Source organism: Lacerta agilis, chromosome 5, assembly GCF_009819535.1.
Source record: "Lacerta agilis isolate rLacAgi1 chromosome 5, rLacAgi1.pri, whole genome shotgun sequence".
NCBI classification, from domain to species: domain Eukaryota; kingdom Metazoa; phylum Chordata; class Lepidosauria; order Squamata; family Lacertidae; genus Lacerta; species Lacerta agilis.
Window position 1 is genome coordinate 80,974,152 of NC_046316.1, and position 11,930 is coordinate 80,986,081.

Here is an 11,930-nt window from a genome sequence, read left to right on the forward strand (position 1 = left end):
AGGCACCCAAAAAACCCTTAGAGGACCTGGGGGTGGGGAGTGGCCAGATTAGAGAGGCCTAGAGGACTACATTTGGCCCCGGTGCTAAATGAGAAGGGTGCCTGCAACACTGCCAGAGGTCTGATTCACACATCTAAATATGCAAGTGTTGATTGACATGGGTGAAAGAACCACAAATGTTCTATCACCACAGCTGCATTGCTAACAGTGACCGAAACATAATGCTTGCCAATGAAGATGGCATATTCAGTATACCAAGGCTTGAGAAATCAAATGATGCATTTGTACCAGTCCATAGATTGGAGTAAAAGGGCAGAGACTTCAAAAAAGGAGAGGATGCTGCAAGCGAGTCTCTTTATACTAATCAGACCCTACCTGGTCTCTTTGAGCCTGTATAGCAGGAGTAGGAAACTTGACCGCCTTCTGGATGTTGTTGGACTCCCAACTGCCATCAGCCCCAGCCAGCACAGGCAATGATCAAGGATGATTGGAGCTGTAGTGCAACAACATCAAGTGGGTCACAGGTTCACTCCCCCCCCCCCCGCTGTAAATGATGGGCTCGTCACTTAAGATCTTGTCTCCAGCCATGAAGTCTATCTTTGTACAATTCTAATAGCTTTCAAGGGGACACGGGTGGCACTGTGGTCTAAACCACTGAGCCTAGGGCTTGTTGATCGGAAGGTCGGCAGTTCGAATCCCCGCAATGGGGTGTGCTCTCATTGTTCGGTCCCAGCTCCTGCCAACCTAGCAGTTCGAAAGCATGTCAAAAGTGCAAGTAGATAAATAGGTACCGCTCCAGCGGGAAGGTAAACGGCGTTTCCATGTGCTGCTCTGGTTTCGCCAGAAGCGGCTTAGTCATGCTGGCCACATGACCCGGAAAAACTGTCTGCGGACAAACGTCAGCTCCCTTGGCCAGTAAAGCAAGATGAGCGCCGCAACCCCAGAGTTGTTCGCGACTGGACTTACCTGTCAGGGGTCCTTTAACTTTACCTAATAGCTTTCAAAATAGGATTAACAGGAGCATAATGCATTCACTGAAAGCCAGTGTCAATGAATGTATAAAATTCAGTGCAGTTTCAGACGTAGCAGATCAGAACAAACTTTATTGAACATCATTTAGATCACACCGCCCCAATGTAGCTTATTTTTAAACAAAATTTGTCATTCATAATACTTGGAGTACCTATATTCTGTGCAAATAATGATGTGTCTAAGTCATGAGCCATAAGCCTGGCACTGCTGCATTGTCACAACTTCCTTCTTCCCCATGCTCCCCCACCCCACAGTCGGCTTCAATGAATTCATTTGCTTAGAAAAATGTTAATATAAATAATAAACATCCTAAAAACACTTACATTGGCACAATGTTGATTTATATGGTGTTTTATTTCCAAAGAACCATGCCTAGCATAGGAGCCTTACTTTCAAGCTATTGAACATTCCTTAGTACCCTCTAAGTAAGTGTTTGAATTGTATGAAATCACTTCTACAGGCTGCTTTGTATTATCACAGTAAGTGTTGCTCATGACGGTCCCAATACAGTTACAGTAAGAACCTATGGAACTCACGGAAAGCTCTGAAACAAGGGAGTCACAAGTAGTTTAAGTTCTGTTTTCAACGGGACCTGAAATTAGTTGTCGCTAGACTGGGATCCAGCACTTTCCCAGTTCAGTTTAATATAGTATTTATGGTTCAAAACCTTTTAAAATCAGTTCTCCAAGTAACTACATGTAATTGGTTGCAGGTTTGAGGCACACATTATTTTTTTAAAAAACAACCCCAATATGCCAAGGCTTAAGAAAAAATATGTTGACATTTACAAGTTTTCTGCAACAGGAGTTATTGCCAGAGAGGCATTCTCATCGTGGTTATCAGGCTGTCCATAACTCGGTGTCCAGTAATAGTGCCTCTTAAGGCCATAGGAGACTTCGGCAAAGTACGTGTTCCCATCCACTTCATATGGATCGACATCTGTGCCAGTAGGTTTCAGGCGACCGCTTTTAATTAACTCTGCAAATGCCTGAAACACACAGGGTAGACAGATATCTCTTGGTAAGAGATCTTTGCTCTTTTAAGGGGAAATGCAGCTGTGGGTGGCTGCAACACTGGGAGAGGGAGATCAAACCCTCCCCCCCACCACCACCACCCCAGCATTGTTTTTCTAATCCAAATCCCTCCTCCTCTCTCTATTTTTTTACAGGGGTAGAAGGATGTCAGCCATTTCATTTCATAAGAAGACAATAGATGTACCACACAGCAGTCTTCATCAAATTTGTTTCCCCATATGTAGATATGGGAAAGAACTAGGTTTGTTTTCATTGACTCTGCAAGGGCCACCAGTCCTTTCCCAGATATGTTGTTGTTTGTCACTCCCAGCCTAGAGAGCAGAAGGATATAAGCAAAAAACCAAGGTCATTGAGCAGCTGCAGACAGCCAAGCAATCATAAATTACATAAATCCATATATGTGAGCCACTCTATTCTTTTCTCCCAGCAGCTACCAGCCATAAAGTCCACCCAGTTCCTCCCTTAACAGCCTCTGCTTCTTCCTGCCCACTAGCGAACCCAAGAGAGGAAGGATGTCCTGTTCCTTGTGACTAGAAAACCCTCTGCTGCTGGTTTTTGAGATCTGAAGCAGTTCTCTTCTGTTTTCAACTTTTCCTGATCTACCATCATATCTGTTCACTGGGTTCACAGCAGGGATGAGGAAGAAGATTGATTCAGTTTGCATCTCAAGGCAAACTGAAATGCACAAGCAGAAATCCTTGCACTGATGGGACTTCATAGTTAACTACTGCCCAAAATTTCTAAGAAAGACCCCCCCCCGCCCCATGCAGGCTCTGATTGCACAAGTGACCCAAGCACTTACTTGGGGAGAGTAATACTTTTACGGTAGTCGCAAGCAGCAGGTGATCTGAAAGGTGCAACAGAAGTTGCTGAAGTGGGCCATTTGGATTGGAAACTGCTTCCCCAGTGATGTCACCATCACCTCAACAGTTTTCTGGAGCTAGGCCCATGGGTCACTGTTTTGTTTACTGCAGACACATTTGGGTCTGAAGTATGGGCCATTTTGCTTCCGAAATTCTGTGCTGCCATATCCAAATACCTGCTCTCACAGTAATGCATTATGGGAGTTAAGAGTTCTGTATACTAACGCTTGAAGAGTCCGATTATGTGTAGTAAGGGCCTCACTCAGATAGAAAGCACCATCGTCCTCTATCCTGTTAAAATTAAGGTCCAGGATTTCTAGGGTGGCGTTGAATTTTAACAGCTTTCCCAAAAATTTAATACCATCCCGAGTAATTTTGTTGCTGAAAAGAGACAAGCGTATACATTTGTTTTTGTTCAGAAACATTGTTCAGAGGACAAAGTGGACTTTGTTCTACAAAAACTTAGGTTGCTATGCCACAAAACTCTTGTTTCTTTTAACTGTTAAGGGGCATTACTTTTTATTACATTTATCAGTCGCCTTGTAAAATAAATGCTGAAGTCATTGTACATGACAATAAAACCGTACTAAAGCCACAATAAACTTAAGAGACAACTGGCATAAAAACCCAAATGCAAATATGCAAAATAAAATACTACGTATGTGTAGCACAGAGCAAGAACAGTAATCAAATATTTGCAATAAAACCACCAACCACATTACAGGGACTTAAAACCAGATCTTAGGAGCCAGTATAGTGGATATTGTAATTAAGAATGTGTGCTGGAGAGCTGCCAGTTCAATCCTGTTACTGTCATGAATACATGAGGTAGCCTTAGACCAGGTGTGGAAAACCTTCGGCTCTCCAGATGTTGCTGAACTACAACTACCATCATCCCTGTCCATTGGCCTCGCTTGCTAGGGCTGATTGTAATTTAGAGACATATGGAGAGCCAAAGGTTCCCCATCCTTGCAATAGTCAATCCATTATTCTCTCAGCCTCACCCTGCTCCCTCCATTCTGCAAAATGGTCCGCTGCAAGAAGTACCAGAATAATGTATGTGAAGCACTTTGCATATTTAAATTGCATGATCTAAATCTTAAGCATTATTATTAAACATTAGCTGTACCCAGCCACATGTTGCTGTGGCTCAGAGTGGTTAAGTGGATGCAGCCCCACTTCCCTGCCGGATTCAGAGTCGGGGGGTTCCTGTGGGAGGGGCCCTTTCCCTCCCCTCCCCCCCTCTCAGACATTTCCCTCGATTATCTCCCCTCCCTGTATTGTACTGTACTGCATCTTCCCAAGTTTTTGGATGTTTTAAAGCTGGAAGTTTTAAGTGTATTTATATGTTGTCTTAAGAAATTGTTGTATGATGGGCCAATAGCCGTAATATATCTATCTATATCTCAGTGGCGGAGCTAGGCTCCGCGGCACCCGGGGCGGCAAAGGAAACACCCTAGGGGCGGGGCGTCGTGACGGCACATTGTGACGTCACGATGCCCCGCCCCCGGGCGTTTCCGGGAGTGCCGCCGCTGCTTCTGCAGCCCCCTTTTAAGCCGAAGAGCCCGCTTTTAAGCTCTGCGGCTCAAAAGGAGGCTGTGGAAGCGGCGGTCCGACGCTGCTGCTCCTGGGGCGACTGAGCGAGCGGCAGCGAGTTGGGGTGACAAGCGCCGGCCCCTCCTGCCACTCCCCACGCTGCCGGTCACCCCGGGAGCAGCAGCGCTGCACGGACGGGGTGCTCCCTCGGCCGTGCGCTGTTGCTCCTGGGGTGACGGAGGGAGCGGCAGCGCTTGGGAATGGCGGGAGGGGCTGCCGCTTGTCACCCCCATGCGCCGCCGCTTGCTTCGTCGCCCCGGGAGCAACAGCGCACGGCCGAGGGAGCACCCCGTCCGTGCAGCGCCGCTGCTCCCAGGGTGACCGGCGTTGCGTGGGGAGTGGCAGGAGGGGCTGCCGCTTGTCACCCCCACCCGCCGCTTGTCACACCTGCCACTCGGGGCGTACCGCCCCCACCGCACCCCCCTAGCGACGCCCCTGCTATATCTATCTATCTATCTCCCCCCCCCCTTACTGGAAGGAGACCCTGTTTTCGCCTGCCTCCCCACAGCTTCTCCCGTTGAACTCCCGCCTGCCTCCTCTCCCAGCGGAGAGGCTCCTTCCCCACCTTCCCCTCCAAGGTCCCCCCTCAGACCATCCCTCTCCCAATCCCCCCTTTCTTCCTCCCTCAGAAACGGCTCCTTTCATTTTTCCGCCTTCCCTCTGATGACCTTGTATTGCGTGTGCAGCCAATCGGAAGCTGCGCCTTGGTTTCCGAATGTTTTGGAAGTCGAACAGACTTCCGGAACAGATTCCATTCCACTTCCAAGGTATGACTGTATGTACAAGTACAGTTGTTTGAAACACTCAGTTAAAAATCGATCTTAGCTTGTTTTGAGACGTAGGTATCAAATGCATCAGTTTTCATACACTGCATATCATTCTAATAGCTAAAATGCTATCTTTATAACTCAAGCTTCTCTTACCAGCTGAGATCAAGATATCGCAGGGTGCTGTTTTCATACAAAGCATCACACAGACGTTCCATGCCGAAGTTCTTCATTTCGTGTTTACACAAATGCAGTTCAACAAGAGTGCTGTTGACTTTCAACATGAGGGCTGTGTGGACCGTGGTCTCTTCCTAAAATTCCGTATTATTGAATTACAACTTGAACATAAGATGTTCTAGAGCCAGTGGGGATGTGTACCCTGCTGGCATTACAAAATACATCTAGCCACTTCTATGGGGATAAATGCAGGTGTGATGCACATTATCATCTGCTTTACTCCACAGGACAGGTATGTTCCATCCACCAAATTCCATTGTGCGAACATGTAGCATGTAATGCTAAGCCAAACCATTGCTTAGCTTGAATGTGTGAAGATTCCCAGAGAGAGCTTGTGGCAGCTGTGCCCCTTCCCCAGTCCTTGTGCTCCCACACTGTTCTGAGCTAAGCCATGGTTTGGCTTAGTGCGTCATCTGAACCAGGGCTCATGTATTCTGTTGCTCCAGATAAACCATGATAACAGAACAAACCTTGATGACGGTCCGTGAGACAAAGCACGAACCTGGGTTCAGAGGGCACACTTAGACAAACCATGGCTTAGTTCAAAGCAGAATAGCATCAGCAGGGCCAGAGAAGCAGCCAAGCAGCTGAAATCTCCTTTCCAGGAACCTGCATGGTTGCACATCTCTGCTAAGCCACAGTTTGGCATAGCATTATGTGCAAACCAGCTCTGTATGTAACTAACTATCCACAACATGAAGGTGTTTGGAGGTGGAGTTGCCCTGTGTTTAAATTCAAATACGCCTAACTCTACGGTCCTGCTTTATGCTGAACCAAGGTTCATTTAATTGAATGTGAAAGCATCCACTTGCACTGCACCTGAGCATACAACACAACTCTTGCTGAGATTAACAATAACATCTATATAAAGGAATGGGGGAAAGTAGAATTGCAGACTACTTACAGACAATAGGGTTTGAAAATTCTGCTGGCTAGTTTAATCTTTTGGAGATGTGCTTTCTGCCATTTACCTTACAGTAAGGATGGACGGATGTTAGGCTAGTGGTGTGTGTGTGTGTGTGTGTGTGTGTGTGTGTGTGTGTGTGTGTTTCTAGATCTCTACGATCCACCCACTAGAGCCAAGAGTTTGCACAGTGGGGCAGATATACATTTCAAACAAAAGTATAAAGGATACCTCTGAGAATTTGTCTTTAATATCAACTGAGCTCTCAGCCATCTCACACAAAAATCTATTCCTTGTTCCCAACCCTGCCAAGTTTTCTTCATTTCAGCAGCCACAGAGAGAAAGAGAACTTTAGCTGTTATTGTTAAAACTGTTGAAAAGCTTTGTCAATGCTTTTTCTTACTCCCTAGGCTTGTTTTTGAAGCATCATTCCTGGCTCCTGGCTCCCCATTTCAAGGGAAACAATGCAAAATGTTGCTTACCTCTTCACTGTAGAGTATTGGCCGATTTAGATTTATGGCTTTGATTGCACTATTGTGATTCAGAACTGTTGCTAATGCTATGAGACTCTGTGTGCGCTGGAAATAAAAGACAAAAGACACAATCCAGAGTAAGGCAGGTGCATTTAGCTCCCACTGAGTAAACCCTCCATCTACATGCAAGTTTATCTTTTGTCCCCCCCCCCCCAACTCACAATGATATGTTTGAAACAGGCTTACATTTCTGTGCATGTAGACATGTCCTAAAATGGCAGTTTTACTCACCAGATCTGTGTCTCCCAAATCTAACTTCTGTAAAGTGTTGTTAACCTGCAACATTGCTGCAAAATACATTCCTCCCTTGTTGTCCATCTTGTTGCCAGTCATTCTTAGGTGAAGCAGTGCTTCATTCCTCTAGGCGTGAAAAGTCAATTATTTCCAATATAACTGTAATCTAAACTCACAGAAATACCGTAGGTTATCTCCAAGAATACTGTTTATTGCTATGAAAAATAATAACCTGCTACAGCTACAACCCTGTAACATGCTTTAGAATAATATTTGGGCAGCAGAAGCGGGGGGGGGGAGTACTAGTGTTAAATAATCCCACAGGTGGGAGGGAGCCTGTGGTTCACCTATTGATCCCCATTTTCTTAAACCAAGACAGCCTACACCCAAAGCACTGCTCTCAGTGGCAATTCTAGACAAATATGCTTCTGATTGCAGCTTTAAGCATTAAACAATTTAGTTTTGCAAGCTGATTTCTGAGTTCCAAAGTATTTTGCTTCAAAGGGGAAACCCGTGTAGTGTTCTTTCTTATCCAGCTGAACAATACTTACATGCAATGATTTAGCTATGAATTCTGCTCCCATGGTACCAATGTCATTAAACATCAGGTTCAGGTACAGCAGAGTATGATTATCCTAGAATACAAGGACATTCAGCTTGCTGTCAATGTGTGGGTTCCGCGAGACGCTTCCTTCCCATTCTACCCAAAGCCTTGTCATCGGAAAACTGCAAAGCCATGCCCTTCCCAAGTGGATGTACACTTCATTCCAAGGACACCAAACTCCAGGCAGACACCGGGACTCCAGAAACCTCTCCGTGCTCTGAGTCTGAGATGCGCATAGCAACGCCGTACCAACGACATTAAATCAATTACACATTTCACTAAACTCTGTCTAGTTCTTTATAATACCTGAACGGTTTGTATTTCTCAACCCAAAACGATGTCCTGGAAGGAACGCAGCGCATCGTAAAGGAGAAAGTTACATAGATAAAGCTCAATTTTGGAAGAAGGTCACCTTACCAAATCGGAGCTATAAAATCCACAAATATCACACACACACCCACACACCCGCAAGAAGTACCTGAAGGAAAGCTGCAATGTGTACTGCGCCAGCATCACTCAAAAGGTTATATCTCAGGTCAAGTCCTGAAAGAGCCAAGGAATACAGCAATGAGCAGGCTCCATGCTAACCTTAATGGATCACTTTTCACCCAGTCCTTTTGTCTTAGCCATCAAATTATCTGCACCTTTTCACCTAATTGCATTTCCATACATGAGACTTAGGATAACTGTCAAAGGAAAGAATCCTGGGAACTGTAGTTTACCTCTCAAAGAGCTACAATTACCAGCACCTTTAATAAACTATGCTTTCTGATATTCTTTTTTTTGGGGGGGGGGAGGGGAGGATATGCTTTAAATGCATGTTGAGTACAAAAGTCGTCTTTTAAAGAAGCAGGTTTGTTGCCCAATACCCCCAAACCAACTGCAATTGCATGCGCTGAATTTGGTGTGATGTGACCTGAATCCCACTCAAAAATAGTGACGGCCTATAAGTGCCCTTAAAGTGGCTCTTGCTTCCTTTAGTTTTCTAATGTGAACATAAAACCTAGTCTCTCTTTTGCTTCCACTTAGCAACCCTCATAGGTTGCACACTTTCACTGGAGGACAAAAACAGAGCTTCATTATCGCGTGACCCCGAGATTCCAGATTGCCCCCCCCAAAAACCTGATGCCATAGTTTAGCGCTCGTTTAGTGCCATTTTGTGCCACCCCCAAACTGAGCAATTGACACAGAAAATCAAGGTCACAAGTCAATGCCAAAAAAAATCCAACCATCCTGCTTCAGTTGGGCTTGTCAACTGAAGGCAAAACCTTCTCCAGGGAAGAACACTCATTCATGTCCAGAAGAGGGCAACCAAAATGGTCAAAGGCCTGGAAACAATGCCTTATGAGGAACGGCTTAGGGAGCTGGGTATGTTTAGCCTGGAGAAGAGAAGGTTAAGGGGTGACATGATAGCCATGTTCAAATATATAAAAGGCTGTCATATAGAGGAGGGTGAAAGGTTGTTTTCTGCTGCTACAGAGAAGCGGACACAGAGCAATGGATTCAAACTACAAGAAAGAAGATTCCACCTAAACATTAGGAAGAACTTCCTGACAGTGAAAGCTGTTTGGCAGTGGAATTTGCTACCAAGGAGTGTGGTGGAGTCTCCTTCTTTGGAGGTCTTAAAGCAGAGGCTTAACAGCCATCTGCCAGGAATGCTTTGATGGTGTTTCCTGCTTGGCAGGGGGTTGGACTGGATGGCCCTTGTGGTCTCTTCCAACTCTATGATGCTATGATTCTATGATGTGGCAAGCGGCTCTTCTCTCTTTGTTTCTTCAGCATGAAATAATGCCTGCAGCTAATATAAGTAACTATGGGAAAGACTCAAAGGTGATTTAAGCCTCCCTTAGCAAAATGCCCCATGTCCTGTTTGCACAAGAGCTGGCTTTTGCTCCAGCCCTGGGTTTGTTTACAAGCAGGGTCCGCCCCGAGGCTGTAGAGAATTCATAGGAAGAAGACCAACTCCAAGCATCCAAGGCTCTGGATACCATGTATTTCATAATGAGAGTTGTCTCTTAGGTTGTGTCTGACCACGTTTCATTTCAGTGTTAATTATATCCAGTGCTATTTTCCTAGAAAGAGAGGCAGCGGAACTCACTATGAAAACATCCCTTGTTCTCTTAAAATTGTAATGGCACCCACCTGAGGTGCCGGAACTGAGTTCCAGCAATTTCCGGCTGAAAAAAAGCCCCGATTACACAATAGGTAATACTCTTTTCTTCCTTTTTTTGGGCAGGGGGTAGGGAACCATTTCTCACCTGAGCGCCACGTGCGCTTCTGGGAAGGAGCAACGAATATAAATGTTCAACGGTAACATTTATGCTTACTGCTTCACCCACATGCTCCACACACTTGCATGGCCTTCTCTACCCTCCACCCAGGGAAGCGTGAGGCATTACCAGAATTCAAGGGCATATTCCAGCCAGGCAAAAACACTCAAGGAGGATGCAAAGCAAGGCCAGTAAGTGGTATGGCTTGGAAGATCCCTTAGTGCTAAAAACAGAGGGGTTGGAAAGTGGCTTGTGGCCCTCAGAAGGTGATGTTGCCTTTGTGCTGAAAAAGGTTCCCTATCCCTGGCTTAGAGAAAGGCGGGTATGTGAGTATGAAAGGCAGTGTCTGTAGTGGACCCTGTGCACAAAAACTGCTCTGTGGATCAGGTTGCAAATCCAAAATAAAGATTCCTGATGGTTCTTTGTTTGCTCAATCCTCCACCCTGGGCTAAGTGCAGGCATGGGTGTGATAAGGAATGTTTTCAGTGCTCACCCACAGCACGGAATAAGAAACAGAGAAAGAATGCCTACACTAGTAGCTTAAGCTACAGTAGTTAGTAGCTTACCACCTGGATGGCTGAATATTTCTCAACATGCACATATGAAAAGAGAGACAAAGGAAGCGGGCAGAGAATGGAACTAAAGCTATCAATTGGTCTGCTTTTCAAAGGCTTAAATAAAAACAAGACATACCTGTAAGAAACACATTATTTGTAAAAACCGTAGCCAGGATTTGAAAATCGTCATCTGTCACCTTCTGCACAGGTATCAAGCGGTTATTTCCAGCAATTTTTATAGTGATTTTTTTTTTCAACCTGTTACGACGTAAACGGGAAAGTTGGTTGTCGTCGTGGTTTGGTTTCTCTTAGTGCTTCAAAAATTACTTCTGGATTTATAGAAGTTCCTCTTCAATAAAACTTTTAGTAGACAGTGGTTGATTTATATAATCACAATGTGGATGGCAGTTTAAAAGGAAACTTTATGTACAGAATTATCAATTTAGCTGCTTCAAGGGGAAGGAGGCCAGGATGACATCTGCCTCCCTTTCTTTAGCATTTTTATTGTACATTCCAGGAAAACTAAGTCCTTCCTCATACCTAGTAGAGTGTACAAAATAATAAAGTATAGGCAAGTCTGCATAATTTGCATACTCTGTAATGTATCTATGTGGTTTTTTTGTTTTGCTTGGTTGGTTGGTAGTAAGTCGCTTTGGGTTGCCTTGGGCAAGATAAAGCAACCAATAAATTAAATAATAGTATTAGTAATAATAATAATAATAATTTACTGATTGCAGAAGCCAGCCTAATTGCTGCAGAATTTGGTTTTATCTCAGCATACAACATTTGGATTTTAAAGCACAGCATATAAAAACCCAACTTAACAGTTCAAAATCGTATTGGTTTAGTCTCCACAATGTAACTATTCGCTTACGTTTCTTCATCCTGCTTCACTTCTTGGAGAATGCGGGCTATGAAGGGGTTCTCAGGGTGTTTTAGTTCTTCACACGCTAGAGAATATTGTCGATCAAGGCTTATGTATTTTGGCATACCGGTACCTGTAGTATCTACCTATGGGGGGGGGGACAATTGACTACACATCATGTATGAAGAGAATAATAACAATGCATACACTAGGTGGAGAAAATGTCTGTCAGCCTCAGGGACTCATTTCCTTCTGCACAAGTTTCCAAAGGTCACATGTAGCAGCAAAAGTAGGTGGAGCAATGAATGTACATTTTAGCTTTGTACAGTAGGCTAATTTTTACACATGCTCACACACCCCTCTCTGTTCTACATCCAGGGGAGCAAGTTCACAGTTCAAGGCTACATTCCAGCCAGGCAAAAGGAGGCTGGTGA

The 11,930-nt window shown here is 44.8% G+C and overlaps 1 protein-coding gene across 1 annotated transcript; it reads right to left on the reverse strand.

Annotated features, from left to right (window-relative positions):
- Window positions 1–1,667: 1,667 nt before the first annotated feature.
- On the reverse strand, window positions 1,668–11,621 carry LRRC34 (leucine rich repeat containing 34). The gene is made up of 10 exons (XM_033150645.1): window positions 11,506–11,621; window positions 10,768–10,889; window positions 8,283–8,347; window positions 7,752–7,835; window positions 7,198–7,326; window positions 6,916–7,011; window positions 5,449–5,603; window positions 3,155–3,310; window positions 2,251–2,377; window positions 1,668–2,020 (listed from the first exon to the last, which is right to left on the reverse strand). Exons 1-10 carry the CDS (start codon window positions 11,619–11,621, stop codon window positions 1,817–1,819), a joined length of 1,254 nt encoding a protein of 417 aa, XP_033006536.1. The 3' UTR covers window positions 1,668–1,816.
- Between the last annotated feature and the right edge of the window lie 309 nt (window positions 11,622–11,930).